General features: G+C 45.2%; 1 protein-coding gene across 2 annotated transcripts; it reads right to left on the bottom strand.

Annotated features, from left to right (window-relative positions):
• Positions 1-340: 340 nt before the first annotated feature.
• On the bottom strand, positions 341-3,595 carry NPBWR2 (neuropeptides B and W receptor 2). Of its 2 annotated transcripts, XM_079982468.1 has the most exons (3): positions 3,180-3,595; positions 2,535-2,743; positions 341-2,243 (listed from the first exon to the last, which is right to left on the bottom strand). In XM_079982468.1, exon 3 carries the CDS (start codon positions 1,762-1,764, stop codon positions 700-702), a length of 1,065 nt encoding a protein of 354 aa, XP_079838594.1. In that variant the 5' UTR covers positions 1,765-2,243; positions 2,535-2,743; positions 3,180-3,595; the 3' UTR covers positions 341-699. The 2 variants fall into 2 exon arrangements, with proteins under 2 accessions (XP_079838594.1, XP_079838593.1); XM_079982467.1 differs by lacking the exon at positions 3,180-3,595 and having other exon boundaries at positions 2,535-3,132.
• Positions 3,596-17,688: the final 14,093 nt, after the last annotated feature.

The raw sequence follows: 17,688 nt of genomic DNA on the forward strand, positions 1-17,688 counted from the left end.
GACTTTCTCATCTGCTCCGTTGGTTAGAGTGTGGTGCTGATGATGCCAAAGTTTGCAGGTTCAATCCCCATATGGGACAGCTGTGTGTTCCTGCATTGGAGGGGATGGACCAGACAATCCTCAGGGTTTCTTTCAACTCTATAACTCTATGATTCTATTACCTGCTGTACAATTGTGTTTTTAATCCACCCTTTAAACAAAGCATTGTATTGAAATGTATATTTTAGCTACCTGTGAGCTGCCTTGGGGAGGCTGCTTCTGGGGTGACAGGCAGGGTACGAATATTTTACCAATAAATAAAAATAACCACCCAAGCTCATCCACACACAGACCCCCAACCTCTCATTTTCATGCTGTTTATTTAATTAGGATTTCCCCCCTGTTATTGTCCACCAGGGGGCAGACACAGACTAAGGACACACAAAAAGGACATTTCTACAAGTTCAAGATCTCTTTTCCTTCCCCTTTCTGACAATATATATATTTTATAGGCATTCTAACAAAGCAAAATCGAAAAGCAACGAAAGCGCAGCAGGAGGGCCCTTACAGAGAAGACATAAGCAGAATCTGAATGAATGTGTAACACTGCTGCAAAGTTCTTCGGAGACACGTGTTGCAAAGTTTGCAGGAGTTGCCATCGACAGCCATGATGAATACGAAAGGGGCCTTGGTGAGGCTCCAGGAGGCACGGCTGATATTTCAAGCAGCCCTGCATTCCAGCATCTTCCTGAAACTCTTCTGAAAGCTGTCGTCTAGGAAGGCATACAAGAAGGGGTTCAGGCAAGAGTTGGCATAGCTCAGGCTGGTGATGAAGTAGGAGGCGCCAATGACCACAGGGGTCTGGGGCAAGTCAGTAGTCAAGGCCACGATGGTGGCCAGGTGAAACGGTGTCCAGCAGAAGAGACACACGGCCATGACGATGAAGACCATGATGGTGACTTTCTTCTTGGCTTTGTCCAGCGCTTTGGCGTTTGAGTTCAAGCGCATGTTCCTCAGTTTGTACAGCATCATGGAGTACAGGATGCAGATGGTGGAGACAGGGATGGCGAAGGCCAGGATGAGCGTGTAGATCCTACTGGCTTTGAACCAAAATTGTTCGGGCCGGGGGAAGTTGAGGCCGCAGCTCTTGATGCCCAGACCGTCTTCGTAGACGTTGGCGAAGATGAAGAAAGGGGACACGATAAGGGTGACTAGGAACCAGATGCCGAAGCTGATGATACGGGCTGCCCGGTAGGTGCGATGGGGCATCCGTTTGGAGCTGACGGTAGCTAGGACCACCAGGTACCTGTCTATGCTCATGACGGTGAGGAAATAGATGCTGGAGAAGATGTTGTAGTGGTCTATGGAGAGGATGACCTTGCAGAGGACCTCTCCAAAAGGCCAGTAGTGCAAGAGATGCTCAGCGATGTTGATGGGTAGGACCAGAGTGAACAGGTCATCGGCGATGGCTAAGTTGAGGATGAACATGTTGGTAACCGTCTTCATCTTAGGGGCTTTGAGGATCACGTAGATGACGGCCGTGTTGCCCGTCAGACCCACAGCGCAGATCACGGAGTAGATGACAGGGAGGACGACATAGAAGTCCGGGGACTGTTCGTGGGAAGTGAGGTTGTAGCTTGTAATATTGCCTGTGCCGCAGGGGTCACCTGTTCCATTGCAGGTGGTGTTCAGGTCTCCATCCTCCCCAGGGTCTGCCATACCTCCTCGCTCTGTTTCCCAATTGCTTGTCAAGTTATATTGTAGGTAAGTGGGGACCGGAAGCATATCCCAGGGTGATCTGGCTGCTTTCAGAAGGTCTAGCTGAGGGCAATGCGCAGGTTGTGCTAAATGTCTTAGATCACATCCCAAAGCACAAATGCTTGTCGAGGGCAGGACCAAATCGAAGCTAGGAAAGTGAAAGGAAAGTGATCTTCCATGTCAAAAGCTGCATCCCTTTGAGCTGTGCCTCTTCTGTATTAGTCACGATCATCCGGCTATTTAAAACCGAGCTGCTCTTGCTCTAAATGAAAACTGCCATCCGATTAACTCCTTGAACAAGCTTTGCCCATCTAATCATCCACCGGCCCCTTTTCTGCATCAGGGATGGAAATGAAAGTAGCTTTTAACTTAGCTACTTGCCATTAGGACACGGCAAGGCTGCTCCCCACAGATCCGCTCAGAGGCAATGAAGAGAGCGGTACCCCCATCCATTACAGCTGTGATTTCATTCGCTCCTGGGGATGCAGCAGACACTTCCTAATGCCCTGCAGAAAAGGGATGAGGACATTAAAGAATAATGAGACGTGGGTATATAAACCTCTTAAAAGCCCAAAGGCAGCTACCCCCCCCCATGCCACCAAGTCCTGCCCCAGTCTAAGTTGCACACACCAGCATGTTGAGTGGTGGCTTCAAAATGCAGGCATCCCAAAATGATCTCGAACATGCTCAAACTCACATGCCTGTGCAGCATCGGAAAGCAAACTCCCAAAACGAAAAAGAGCATCAAAGCATAAGAGAAAAAAATGGTATTTAAAAAGAGATGTCACTAGCCTTACCTTTGTGTAGATTTCATGTTACTCTTCACTCCAAGTCCAGCTTCCAGCAAGTGGCTTCAATGTGGAAGAAACAGGTGCTGAACAACATCCCCAAAGATCGTCTTACTGGCACCCCAGCTTTGCAGAGAGCAGAGAAATAAATAGAGCTCCACTAGATTTTAAGCTGTTGAGTTTGCTGTGATCCTCTCCCCCTCCTTTCCTTTCAGGCACTGCTTAGATCAGACAACATCCAGGTTAGGCTCCTACTTCATCAGCTGAAACTCCCCTCTAGCTCTGAGTGCTCCTCTCACCCAGTCGAGTCAGGATTTCTCACGTTTAACTCTTAACATCTGCTACCCAGCTGCTTCTCACTGTTCAGACTCTCCCGTCTCAATTGGAGGCAAAGGAGGAACCCGTAGTGGGCTGACATGCTATATTCCCACTGCACATGTGTGTGTGTGTGTGTGTGTGTGTGTGTGTAACTAAACCAAATAAATTACCCTGGCTAAATGCAATACTTATTTATCTCTCTTTTAGTCTGCCTAAGTAACGATCACCCGAGCGGGACTACAAAATGCTGTGGTTCCTTCTTTTTTTTAAAAAAGGGGAGAAGGAGAAACTGTGTGTGGTTAATTTTTGAAACAAAGATAACTGGGGTTTACATACCTCCAAAAGCTTCATTCCCTGACAGCTGTGCCCAATTCCCGTGCCCCTTCTTAAAGTTGTGCCGAGTTGCAGATAACTGGAGACAAAAGGCACATAGAACAACACAGGCAGTTTTGTTTCCTATCACAGGAAACATGGTTTTTTTGCACAAAGCATTACCTGCTCCCTGCTCCCATTTCTGTCATGCAGCATAGGAAGTCAGCTTGTACCGAATTAGACCACCAGCCCTCCTAGTTCAGCACTGGCAGAAGCTCTCTGGGGCTTCAGACAGCCCTGCCTGAAGATGTCAGGCGTTGAACGTGAAGTCCACCTGCAGCTCAGATGCTCTGAACTACGTCTCTTCCCATCATATGTTGAGCAGATCTAGCACTCTGTGCCTGGAGACAGAATTGCACACCCTGCAAGTACCCCGGTAAAACCAGGACATCCCTTTTTTTTCTCCTCACGAGAGGACAGCAGCCATTTTGGACGCCATGATCTCTCGCGATTCCGCACTGTGATTTCCCCCTGGAAAAGTGCTTTTCGGGGCCGTGACCTCTTGTGGCACTCCAAAACACATCTAGAGGCACGGATAGTTTTCAAAACCACACGCCCTACACATTTCATTTTCAATATTTTAGTCTTCCAAATATTTTCCAAGCTCATTTTGTTGTATTCTCTCTATTTCCTGATTCATTCAATGTCTGTCAGGAGATCTACCATCTCCACATAGTTTTAAAGATATTCTTTAAAAAATACAGTAGCACCTTGGCTTACGTTACATTTGGGTAATGTAAACTTTGGGTTGCGAAAGCGGCAAACCTGGAAGTGTTTTGCCACATGTGCATGTGCAGAAGTGCTCTACAACGCCACGCACATGTGCAGAAGTGGTCCCTCTGGTTGTGGAAACCTCGGGATCCAACCGGAGCTCTGGAACAGATCCCATCCACAACTGAAGGTACTACTGTAGTCCATTGTGTGCAGATTAATTAAATGTAAACTAGCTCAATGAGAATGGTTGGAAGTCAATTCACTGAGGGTGTGTTTACGTTGGGTAGGTATATAGCTAATGTATGTTTTGTAGATATGTATTGTATGTACAGTGGTACCTCGGGTTAAAAACATAATTCGTTCTGGAGGTCCATTCTTAACCTGAAACTGTTCTTAACCTGAGGTACCACTTTAGCTAATGGGGCCTCCTGCTGCCACTACACCGCCGGAGCACAATTTCTGTTCTCATCCTGAAGCAAAGTTCTTAACCCGAGATACTATTTCTGGGTTAGCGGAGTCTGTAACCTGAAGCATTTGTAACCTGAGGTACCACTGTATTGTCTTGTCTTGTATTGTTTGATTTGTATTGTATGTTTATAGATTTTGTGGTCCAATAAAATTAAAAACAAAAACAAAAACCACACGCCCTAATATTACTGCAAAGTTGTAATATGCCTGTGTATGTTTTAAGGATTCATTTTTGGACATCAAACAAGCTGGCAGAATTGGGACTCCATTGCAGGTAGGCAATCTGAGAGATGAGAGTAGCCAAAGGGCATCTAGGCCAGCAACCCATAACAAACTACAGCACCCAGAATTCTTTGAGAGAAAGAATGTGGTTTGAATGTGCTTTAAAGGCATGGGGGTAAGGGGTGGACTCAACTAATTTGTTGCATGCACAAAGCATGCTTAGGGGTTGTGCATTGTGTGTGTGTGTGTGGGGGGAGCATTCCAGAAGTGGACCCCACTTAGCAGCAGACTGGACTGATATGTTATTTATTTAGTATTAGGCAGACATTTAAGGCTACATCCTCATACACCAACCTTCCCCAAATTTGTGCTGTCCAGACAATGTGGGCTACGATTCCCATCAACCCCAGCATGCATGGCTGGGATAATGGGAGTCAGGTGATCAGATTCAAAACACCTGGAGGGCACTGGGTTCAGGACAACTGCTCCACAACCTTAGCTGAAGGAGCATCTCCACCCCCATCGTTCTGCCCAGACACTGAGGTCCAGTGCTGAGGGCCTTCTGGCGGTTCCCTCACTGTGAGAAGCCAAGTTACAGGGGAAAAGGCAGAGGGCCTTCTCGGTGGTGGCACCCGCCCTGTGGAACGCCCTCCCACCAGATGTCAAAGAGAACAACAACTACCAGACTTTTAGAAGACATCTGAAGGCAGCCTTGTTTAGGGAAGCTTTTAATGTTTAATAGACTATTGCATTTTAATACTCTGTTGAAAGCCACCCAGAGTGGCTGGGAAAATCCAGCCAGATGGGCGGGGTATAAATAATAAATTACCATCATCATCATCATCAATGACAAACCTAGTCAGCATCTTAAAAAGCAGAGACATCACCTTGCCAACAAAGGTCCGTATAGTTAAAGCGATGGTTTTCCCAGTAGTGATGTATGGAAGTGAGAGCTGGACCATAAAGAAGGATGATCGCCAAAGAATTGATGCTTTTGAATTCTGGTGCTGGAGGAGACTCTTGAGAGTCCCATGGACTGCAAGGAGATCAAACATCTCCATTCTGAAGAAAATCAGCCCTGAGTGCTCACTGGAAGGACAGATCCTGAAGCTGAGGCTCCAATATTTTGGCCACCTCATGAGAAGAGAAGACTCCCTGGAAAAGACCCTGATGCTGGGAAAGATTGAGGTCACAAGGAGAAGGGGATGACAGAGGATGAGATGGTGGGACAGTGTTCTTGAAGCTGCCAGCATGAGTCTGACTAAACTGCGGGAGGCAGTGGAAGACAGGAGTGCCTGGCGTGCTCTGGTCCATGGGGTCACAAAGAGTCGGACACGACTAAACAACAACAACAACAACAACATTATTATTATTAGCTTGGAGCAAGACATAGAATCATAGAGTTATAGAGTTGGAAGGGACCATGAGAGCCATCTAGTCTAACCCCTACAATGCAGGAATCTTTTGCCCAATGTTGGACTTGAACCCATGACCATGGGATTAAGCCTCATGATTTACTGACTGAGCTACTCAGCAGCTCCCACTGAACATGTACAGGATTGTGCTCTGCATTATCAGTATTGCAACATGATTTCAGTACATTGGATAGCTCTTGGAGATACAGTTGTTTACCAGCGATTTGGGGGATGTGGGAAACCAAAGCTTGTTTTCTGGTATGTCTAAGAACTGCAATCAACTTGTTTTGCAGTATCCCCATGAAGAATGATTGCAGTAGCCCGCTTCCAGTCACCTGTATCCTTTGAATAATGCATTTGCCTGTGGACACTCAGTGTGCTCTCCTTTCCTGGATCAAGAGCTCCACGGGCCTTAACAGCTTGTCCGCCTCTGTCTCTAATGAGGACATCTTGGTGCGTGGCATTGCTTGGGAGAATAAGCTGTTATTCCCGGGTGCTCACCCTGTTCCCGGAGTCATATGCAAGATTTCATTTGCTGGAGGAGTCATGAAGGTCGCCATAATCAACTTAAGCCCTGAGCATAAGGAACAAGCTCTCCATCGCATCTGTTTTGCGGGCAACTTTAGAGCTGACGTTCTAGCCTGCTGCACAGTTTTAATTACCCTTTCTGTACGGCCAGAACAGCTTGTTAGAGTTCAAACTGCTGTAATGCAGAAGCCACAACTGGGGGGTGGAGGAGAAATTTGATTCAAATCACATTCAGAGGTGAACTTACCTGATTGGGATTTTCCAAAACACAGCTCTCTTTCAAAATTCACACTTCTCCAAATTTTGCAGTGCAGTACTCCAAGTTAAAAACATGTACAAAAATGCACGTGCTAGGGTAAAGTGTGCACATATTAGTGAAAACAGCTTACAAAAATGCAATCTATTAGGGCAAATAGCTCACAAATGTGTGTGTTGGTCAGAACTGCATGCAAAAATGTGTTAATAGGAGAAAGTCACACTAAAATGCCGATGAGGATTTTTAGAAAAATAAAAATCATGAATGGCTGCAGAGATGTAGAGAGCTGCCTTTAAGATTGGAAAAATGAGAAAATTAGAGAACCAAAATTGACAGACTTGGCTGCTCCTAGTCCCAACTCACAACAACGCCACTGACGTGGGAAAAGGTGTATAGATTTAATAAACCTAAACCTAAGCTAAGCTTACTTCCATTTGGTAAGGTTTCATGAGCACTGGAAAAGTTTGTCAAGCCTTGCTGAATCTGTGGCCCTCCAGATATCTCAGGACTCCAATTCCCATCAAATCCAGCCAACATGGGCAAAGGGCAATGGGAGTTTTAGTCTGACAGAATACGGAGGTCCTCAGGTTCCCCCCATCTTCAGGCCAGTTGTTCAACCTCTCTGGATGAGCAGCCAGACTCTTGAAGCACCACATGTGATTCCAGCAGACCTCAAGAGATGTCAATATGCAAAGCCTCCTGATTACCTCATTCTCATCACCTCCCATGTTCATTCAATGGCTGGCAGGCAGCGAGGCATTAAGAAATCAATGGGCTTACTCATTTCTGATATCTCTGTACCACTGGGCTCGAAAACAAATCCCAACATCTCTTGCAGACACCCTGCAAGTTTGGAGCGAAGTCTTGCAATTTACATCTTCAGCCAATGGCTCGTTAAATCACCCCCTGCCACCTGCCTTCACTTCTCTCTTGTGCTATTACGCATGTCTCCTCATGCAAACCTATCCCTCCACGCTTCTCCACCATTTCTGTCTAAGATGCAAATTGGATGTGATGACATCGGTGAGATGAGAGGGGTTCTTTTTAAAGGGCATTTGAGCAACGTTCTGGGTCAATTTGGGGGATCAGATAGCTCTTTCCTTCAAAACTGTTTCAGCTTTTAAACACTTGCTGGAAACTTTTCTGTTCCATCAAGCTTGCACAGGCAATGAAGACTACATGTTCCCATAATGCTTAGCTAATTTCCGGTTTTAACTTTTCATATGGTTTTTATTGTATGGTTTTAGGGAGAAATGTAAATATGCAGCTGTCCCATGCAGGGATCAAACCTGCAACCTTGGCGTTATCAGCACCACACTCTAACCAACTGAGCTATCCAGGAAATGAACTTGCTGGAAGTTTAATTTGACTAATCTTAGTTCAGTGGAACCCCCTGTAATGTAGTGAGGCTGGATCCTGTGCCAACCCCTGCAGCCATCCAATGATGGCAACAGGCCCCATCTAGACCTCTTTGCTGTGCAGCTTGTAACCTGGCTCCCCTTCCTTCTGTCCTGGTTGGCAGGAGCTTCAGGGCCATGAATGTGTTGCTGGCTGCACTGCTTCATCCAGTATTGCCATCCAGGGGTTAGGATTGTGATAAGAATTTTAAAGTCTTAGATATATAATAAATGTTCATAAATGTACCAACCAAGCACATACATAAATCAGCACAGGAAGACCGACCTGAAACCATTTTTGATTCCCAAACTGACCAAATGTTTTCTCTGCAAGGTCAAAGGAAAATGGAAAAGCCTCCCCATTGTCTTTTCCTTCACAAATCCTGTCTTAAGAGTACGTCTGCGTTTGAATAGGGTGAGCCTGTGACCTGGCTCAGGAACTAAATATTTATCATCACAAAAGACTGGCCAGGCTCCCCAGGGTATCCAATCAAGTGAGCATTAACAGGTAACCTGTCAGACGAGATAAACAACGCACTCAGATTTCTGCTCAATAGGGAACCTACGTAAGGACTCTATAGGGGCTCTTGGACACCCCATAAGGCAACAAGGGCAGATGTTTGTTTACAACAGGATTGCCCACTAAATCCAGGAAGGAGAAGGTCCTCACCATGATGCCAGCTGGGATTATGACTGGATAGGCAGGCGGACAGGACCAGAATGGGATGGGCAGGTTCGAATGCACTCAGTCCATTTAAATGAGGAAAGAAGCTACAGATATGGAGTACCCCACTGGGGCAATTTTAGGAGAGGTTTTAAAAGATACCTTGATAGGTTTTGCTACATTTCACAAGTGGGCAGGGGTTGCCACCACAGATTTAACTTGCTGTGTTAGAAACAAATATCTGAAGGAATTTCAAGGGGGCCTGCAAAGCATGAGCAAAGATTAACAATGCCCAATGCTTTGCATTGCATGTTATTGGGATTCAGCTGCAGCCCTAGTGGGGGCGATCCAACAGTTCCTGGTGACATCCTGGCTTTAAAAGTCTGTAGCAGTTAGTGTGTTGCGGTTAAGAGCAGCAAAGTGCACATTTCAAACCAAGTCTTTGTGAGGAGGCTGGGATTCCACACATCCCCTTTTCCTCTTGACAGCAGAGCTGCTTAAAAAATAAAAAAAAAGGTTGATTGGGCCGATTGCCAGAGAGCAAAAACCCCAGAGTGGAGAAAATGTTCCAAGTGATGGCCCTGAAGCAGAAATCTATACTTGTCTTTTGCTGATAAGACACAAACACCCTTTGGGTAATTAAGAAGTGAGAGAATCTTGACTTAATGGGCCTTAGGCAGTGTCAAGGAACCAAGTTAATTTGAGAGCAAGGAGGCAATCAATAGACTCCTCTTTCTCTCTCTCTCCACTGCTGAGCAACTGAATCCCCAAATTAGTTGTAATCACAGCAAAGAGCTGGATAATTTAGAGGTCTGCCTGGGGTCTTCCACTACCAGACGCCACTCCCATGGGGCAAGATCAGGGGCCAATTTGTATTAAAGCTGAGCTGATTATTTCCTTTTTTGCAAGATCACTTGTCCTCAATGAAGGAAGAGGTTCATAGGTAGCTTCTTCTTCTTCGGAGACTGTCTTCCATAAACATGGTTTTGAAAGTGAGTCCGTAAGTGACTGTGGAGGCCAATTCTGGATCCATACGTCCTTCCACAGTGGGGACATAGGTTTCCGGGCAGGAGTAGATCACGGTGAGGGTTTGCCAAGCGTGCCTTCCTCATAGCACGTTATAGTCAGTTGGACCATTGAGTCCATCTAACTTAGTATTGTCTACACTCAATGACAGTGGCTTTCCAGGGCTCCAGGCACAGTTCCCTTCCAGCCCTACTTGGAGATATCAGGGATTGAACCTGGGGCCTTCTGCATACCAAGCAGATGCTCTGCCACACAGCTGCAACCCTTACCTAGAGAGCCAGTGTGGTGTAGTGGTTAAGAGCGGTGGACTCGTAATCTGGTGAACCAGGTTCGCTTCCCCGCTCCTCCACATGCAGCTGCTGGGTGACCTTGGGCCAGTCACACTTCTCTGAAGTCTCTCGGCCCCACTCACCTCACAGAGCGTTTGTTGTGGGGGATACAGATAGGTAGCCGTGTTGGTCTGCCATAGTCAAAACAAAATAAAAAAATTCCTTCCAGTAGCACCTTAAAGACCAACTAAATTAGTTCTTGGTATGAGCTTTCGTGTGCATGCACACTTCTTCAGATACCAAGGAGTCAAGAAGCCAAACGCATCAAGGTATCTGAAGAAGTATACATGCACACGAAAGCTCATACCAAGAACTAACTTAGTTGGTCTTTAAGGTGCTACTGGAAGGAATTTTTTTATTTTGTTGTGGGGGAGGAAGGGAAAGGAGAATGTTAGCTGCTTTGAGACTCCTTCGGGTAGTGATAAAGTGGGATATCAAATCCAAACTCTTCCTCTTCTTATTCTTCTTACCTAGGCATAGGAAACTGCCTAGACTCTTTGTTTAGTCGTTTACTCGTGTCCGACTCTTCATGACCCCATGGACCAGAGCATGCCAGGCACTCCTGTCTTCCACTGCCTCCCGCAGTTTGGTCAGACTCATGCTGGTACCTTCGAGAACAGTGTCTAAACATCTTGTCCTCTGTCATCCCCTTCTCCTTGTGCCCTCCATCTTTCCCAACATCAGGGTCTTTTCCAGGGAGACTTCTCTTCTCATTAGGTAGCCAAATTCTTGGAGCCTCAGCTTCAGGATCTGTCCTTCCAGTGAGCACTCAGGGCTGATTTCCTTCAGAATGGATGGGTTTGATCTTCTTGCAGTCCATGGGACTCTCAAGAGTCTCCTCCAGCACCATAATTCAAAAGCATCAATTCTTCGGCGATCAGCCTTCTTTATGGTCCAGCTCTCACTTCCATACATCACTACTGGGAAAACCATAGCTTTAACTACACGGACCTTTGTTGGCAAGGTGATGTCTCTGTTTTTTAAAATGCTGTCTAGGTTTGCCATCGCCTTTCTCCCAAGGAGAAGGCATCTTTCAATTTCGTGACTGCTGTCACCATCTGCAGTGATCATGGAACCCAAGAAAGTGAAATCTCTCACTGCCTCCATTTCTTCCCCTTCTATTTGCCAGGAGGTGATGGGACCAGTGGCCATGATCTTCGTTTTTTTGATGTTGAGCTTCAGACCATATTTTGCGCTCTCCTCTTTCACCCTCATTAAAAGGTTCTTTAATTCCTCCTCACTTTCTAGACTCTTAGACCCTGACATCTGTGAGTCTGGGATGCTCCAGACCTGGCTATGCAACTTTAGAAAAGACTGGGTTGCACTCCTAAATACAGCCTCTCAACTGTTGTTTTAGCTTTCGTAGCTGAATTAAAGTTACTTCTTATTTGCCAGTTACTTGGATTGGTTGATGGGATGTCCTTCTGGGTTTGATGGCTGGACTTTTATTGTTGTGACTAATTTTACTGAATTGCTGTTATTCTGTCTTTCTTACGGTGCATGTCGCCTAGAGCACTTTTTTGTTTTTTAATTAGGTAACTCTTACTTGACAAGTAGTTTGGTTAAATGCAGAATCTGGCGAAGTTCCTTAACATAGTGAAGTGGAGGGCAGCCCCTTCTGAACTGGGATGGAAAGGTTTAATTTACCTGGATGTTTCATAAAATCATGAAATTGTAGGGTTGGAAGGAGTCTGAATGGTCATCTATTCCAACCCCCTACAATGCGGGAATCCCAACTAAAGAATCCCTGATAGATGCCCAGCCAACCTCTGTTTAAAAACCTCCAATGAAGGAGAAGTCGTCACCTTCCCAGGGAGTCCTTTCCACAGTCAGACAGCTCTTACTGCCAGAAAGTTCTTAATGTTTAGTTGGAATCTCCTTCCTTGCAACTTGAGTTCATTGGTTTGGATTCTACCCTCTGGAGAGGCAGGAAAAATGCTTGCTCCATCTTCCATGTGATAACTCTTCAGATATTGGAAGATAACTATCATGTGTCATGGTCCGGTTTATGGGCAGTCAAAGTCCTGGTGGAGGACGTCGGGACTGGGGGCAAGACTGCGGGGTGATAAAATGGGATCAGGATATTGGGTACAACATTATGTTAGAAGACTGGGAAAGGTTATGGACCACTGGAATGAAATTCACGGCATGTAATGCCTTGAAGGAAAATATTATGAAAATGATATATAGGTGGTACATGACCCCAGTCAAACTTGCAAAAATATATCATCGGTCTGATAATAAATGTTGGAAATGTAAGGAGGCTGAAGGGACATTCTTTCATCTCTGGTGGACTTGTCCAAAAGTGAAGGCCTTCTGGGAAATGATCTATAATGAGTTAAAAAAGGTGTTTAGATACACCTTCCCTAAGAAACCAGAGGCCTTCCTCCTGGGCATTGTGGACCAAAAGGTGTTAAAGAAGGATAGAACTTTTTTTATGTATGCAACTACAGCAGCAAGAATACTCATTGCAAAATATTGGAAGATACAAGACCTTCCCACGCTGGAAGAGTGGCAGACGCAGTTGATGGACTATATGGAACTGGCTGAAATGACTGGCAGAATCCGAGATCTGGGAGAAGAGACAATGGAAGAGGACTGGAAGAAATTTAAGGACTATTTACAAAAACATTATAAGTTGTATGAATGTTAAGAATCTGCATGACTTGGAAATTTTAGCTCCTGCAATTAGATTAGGAAAATAGAAAGTTAAGTTATAAGTAAGAAAAAGTTGAAATTTAAAGTTATTTTATGTATTATCTTAAGGTATAAATATTTGACAAAAGGTATTTTAAATTTAGAAGTAAAACACTCTGAAAGATATAAATAAGATATGAAACAAGGTAATAATTTGCTGATATGTTTATTGTAAAGAACGCAGGGTGAGGGAGATGTGGGGAAGTCCAGTTAGTAACTTGGAAATGTATTTTGAAAGTTGGATTGTTTTTCTTTCTTTCTTTTTTCTGGTTTGTCCTTCTTTTTCTTTTCTGTAAACTGAAAATGTAATAAAAATTTTAATAATAATAATAATAAAAAAGACTGCGGGGTGGGAGCAGGAATGAGAGTTTGGAAGCCAGGAATCAGGAAGTCAAGGGTCCAAGATCCAGGAGTCAAGAAGCCAAGAGCCGAGGATCAGGAAACCATGAGTCAAGAAGCCAAGGGTCCGAGGATCCAGAAGCAAGGAGTCACAAAGTCAGGGGTCTGAGGGTCAGGAAGCAAGGAGTCACGAAGTCAGGGGTCTGAGGATCAAGAAGCAAGGAGTCACAAAGTCAGGGGTCCGAGGATCAAGAAGCAAGGAGTCACGAAGTCAGGGGTCCGAGGATCAAGAAGCAAGGAGTCACGAAGTCAGGGGTCTGAGGGTCAGGAAGCAAGGAGTCATGAAGTCAGGGGTCCGAGCATCAAGAAGCAAGGAGTCATGAAGTCAGGGGTCCGAGCATCAAGAAGCAAGGAGTCATGAAGTCAGGGGTCCAAGGATCAAGAAGCAAGGAGTCAAGAAGCCAAACGCAGCAAGGCAGGACGCATGTTGCTCTGGCAAAGTGCCAAAGGGAAATGCTGACCTTATACTCCTTCCACCAGGTGCCGTGAGTTACCAATCGGCCTCAGCTGCGTGGCTGTCCCTTGCCTCTTGAGAACAAACTTAGGAAAGTCCCAGTCCTGCGAAGCCCTACCGGTCACAGGGCCTGGCTCCTGCATGCACTCCTGACCTCATCATGTCACCTCTCTGTCTTATCTTCTCCAGACTAAACCTCCACAACTCCTTCCACCATTCCTCATAAGGCTTGTTTTTCAGCCCCTTGATCATCTCCTCTGCACATGTTCCAGCTTGTCAATAGCTGTCTTAAACTGTGGCACTCAGAACTGGACACAGTATTCCAGATGACCAGGGCAGAAAAGAATGGAACTATTACATCACATGTCTGTTGATGCAACCTAAAATTGCATTGCCTTTTTTTTTTAAATGCTGCTGCATCACACTATTGAGTCATGTTAAGCTTGTGGTCTACTGAGACCCCTAGATGCTTTTTCACATGTACTGCTGGAAAGCCAAGTGTCCCCCATCCTATATTTGTACATTTGATTATTCCTGCCTGCGTGTAGAACTGTACATTTGTCACTAGTCAAATTCACTTGGTTAGCTTGGGCCCAGTTCTCCAATCTGTTAAGGTCCTCTTGAATCCTGTTTCTTTTCTTCTGAGGTATCCAAGTTTAGTGCCATCTGCAAATATGATGTGCATCACCTCAATTCTTTCACCTAACTCATTTATAAAGATGTTGAGCAAAACCAGGCCCTGGGCAAAGTCCTGCGGTACCCCACTTCTCACTTTGTTCCAGGAGGAAAAGGGCCTGGCAACCCTGAGATCATTGGATGAGAGATGCTTTAAACGTACCGTATTTTTTGCTCTATAAGACTCACTTTTTCCCTTCTAAAAAGTAAGGGGAAATGTGTGTGCATCTTATGGAGCGAATGCAGGCTGCGCAGTTATCCCAGAAGCCAGAACAGCAAGAGGGATTGCTGCTTTCACTGTACAGTGATCCCTCTTGCTGTTCTAGCTTCTGAGATTCAGAATATTTTTTTTCCTTGTTTTCCTCCTCCAAAAACTAGATGTGTCTTGTGGTCTGGTGCGGCTTATAGAGTGAAAAATATGGTAGTTGTTTGCATGCTGTGCCCCCCCCCCAAGCTCCTAACTGCTTTTAGACTGCTTTTTAAACATTATTATGATGAATGTGTTTGCTGCCCTGAGCAACTTTAGGAGGAAGAGAAGGATGTGAATTGAATAAATAACCACAAACAACAGTAACGATTTAGCACAACTGGCCAGCTGGTCTATTGAAGAAGAAATATAAGGTTTTCAATGCTATATAAAACTATTTTCTAAGTTGCTGCTACTGAATTTTATTCAACTAGGCTTTACCCACTGAAATTAATGGACCTGAGTCATGCCCACTGATTTACTCTGAGTAGAACTAATTCTGTGTTTCCAAAGTGTTTGTCTTGGGGGTGTCATAAGACAAGAGATCTTGCGTATCATTTAAAAATGGTTGAGGAATGGGACATGTTAGGAAGATGGGGGGGGGCACTAAATTGAAAACACAAAAAGTGCCACAAATGAAACATTTCGATTGGAAGGGTCAAGATATACCAAGGATTTGGAACCAAACATTAGCAAAGCACTTCCCCTTTTGGACTACCATTTTCCAGAGCGGAGAGCACTCATTTAACTCAGTTGTCCACTGCTTATTGGACGTAAATTGGTTGTTTCTTCCTTCAAAACCCATTGAAAAGGAATCCTGGCGGCTAGACAGAATGTCACTTAGGAAATTCAGAGGGTGTTAAAACTGAAATAACGGGGCACAGCTGAGAAGAAAATGTAGGCTGTTTAGCAGACGTTATTTTGTAGCATCTCTTTGTCTGGGGAAAGGCACTGCTCCAAATGTATCATTTTCAGACCAGGCCAGACAAAACATTATGGTGGATGCCATATGGCAGGGCTGGGGAATCTGCCGCCCTCAGAAAGAGTTGTTGTCAGACTGCAACCATCTTTCATCCCTGATCAATGGTCATGCTGATTGGGGATGATGGGAGCTATAACAACAACAACAACAACAACAACAACAACAATTTTTATTTATACCCTGCCCTCCCTGGCCAGAGCTGGGCTCAGGGCAGCTAACACCAGTAAAATTACAGTAAAAACATAATAGGGGGAAGAAAAACAATTTAAAATACAGGTTAAAATGCAATTTAAAATGCAGCCTCATTTTAAAAGTAGCCCATAGATCAAAACCATAATGGGAGGGAAACATAAGGGTCAGACTGAGTCCAAACCAAACACCAGGTGGAACAGCTCTGACTTGCAGGACCTGCGGAAAGATGTCAAGTCCCACAGGGCCCTGGTCTCTTGGGACAGAGCGTTCCACCAAGTCGGGGCCGGTACTGAAAAGGCCCTGGCCCTAGTTGAGACCAATCTAACCACCCTGGGACCTGGGACCTCCAAAATGTTGTCATTTGTGGACCTTAAGGTCCTCCGCGGGGCATACCAGGAGAGGCGGTCCCGTAGGTACATGGGTCTTAGGCCGCATAGGGCTTTAAAGGTCAAAACCAGCACCTTAAACCTGACCTGAAGTTTGGTGGAAACTCTAGTTATAACTCTAGGATAATCTGTGGAAATAAACAGGATTTTGCCTATGTCTTGGCCCTGGGACCACACCTGCATTTGCAAAAAGGTGCCTTGCTTGGTGAGATGAGGGACCGTGCACGTGCAGGGACAGAGGGATGACTCAGCTCCCAGAATCACACACACAGTATCTATTGCTGGATTTGACCTCGACACCCTTTGTCTGCCAACCACACAGATTCCAGTTGGTTACCTCTTTTCCCCAGCAGATAATATCAATGCGGTTTAAAAGTAATTTGATTTCTTTGATGCAATCTTTGTGTACAATCAGACATAGTGGAAGAAAGGAACGCAACACAATCACAATAATCCTAAAGTGCTTCCAAAACAAACAATAAATAAAATTAAGAGGCCAGAAAGTCTTGCCTGTGGGTTTGCAAATTAAAATCCATGACAGCGGGGTTGTTGTTTTTTGGAAGTGATTTCCATACAAATGGAATGGAAGGCAGAGAAAAGCAATCTTTGGCACATAATCTCATCCTAAACATAAATAACCCATCCGCAATGGGAAGGCCGTGGGAAGCAAATTGATCCCCCCACCCCCGTTTCCCCATAAATACTCTTTGGAATAAATAGCATGGTATTTAAAGGAATCCAAGTTTAGAGCCAGATGACAAAATCCCATGCAAACGTCTGCAGAATCTCTGGCGACAAGTTATCTTCTGGCATGGTATTGGGTAAACCAAAATCAGACATCTGGCCTGGTACCAGAGGTCCGCCAGGTCAAGCAGTGGCTGAGGACACCAGGGCTCCTTAAATGTACCAACCTGCCAACCACTCGCCCACTGTTTTATTTGGGAGCCAAGACATATTTGGAGAGCCAGTGTGGTGTAGTGGTTAAGAGCATTGGACTCGTAATCTGGTGAACTGGGTTCGCTTCCCTGCTCCTCCACATGCAGCTGCTGGGTGACCTTGGGCCAGTCACACTTCTCTGAAGTCTCTCAGCCTCACTCACCTCACAGAGTGTTTGCTGTGGGGGAGGAAGGGAAAGGAGATTGTTAGCTGCGTTGAGACTCCTTCGAGTAGTGATAAAGTGGGATATCAAATCCAAACTCTTTTTCTTCTTCTATCATTGCTAGAGGAAAGAGGCAAATATCACTCTTTCCTGCTCCAGGAGCCAGCTAGATCGGCTATGTTATCTTCCTTGGATGCAAGCAGGATGGTGTCATCCATCACATCTATGGGCAGTACATAGTAGTGCAAGGCAGGTCCAGTGGGATATACAGTGGTACCTCGGGTTAAGAACTTAATTCGTTCTGGAGGTCTGTTCTGAACCTG

This window comes from Podarcis cretensis, assembly GCF_951804945.1.
Source record: "Podarcis cretensis genome assembly, chromosome: 6".
NCBI lineage: Eukaryota > Metazoa > Chordata > Lepidosauria > Squamata > Lacertidae > Podarcis > Podarcis cretensis.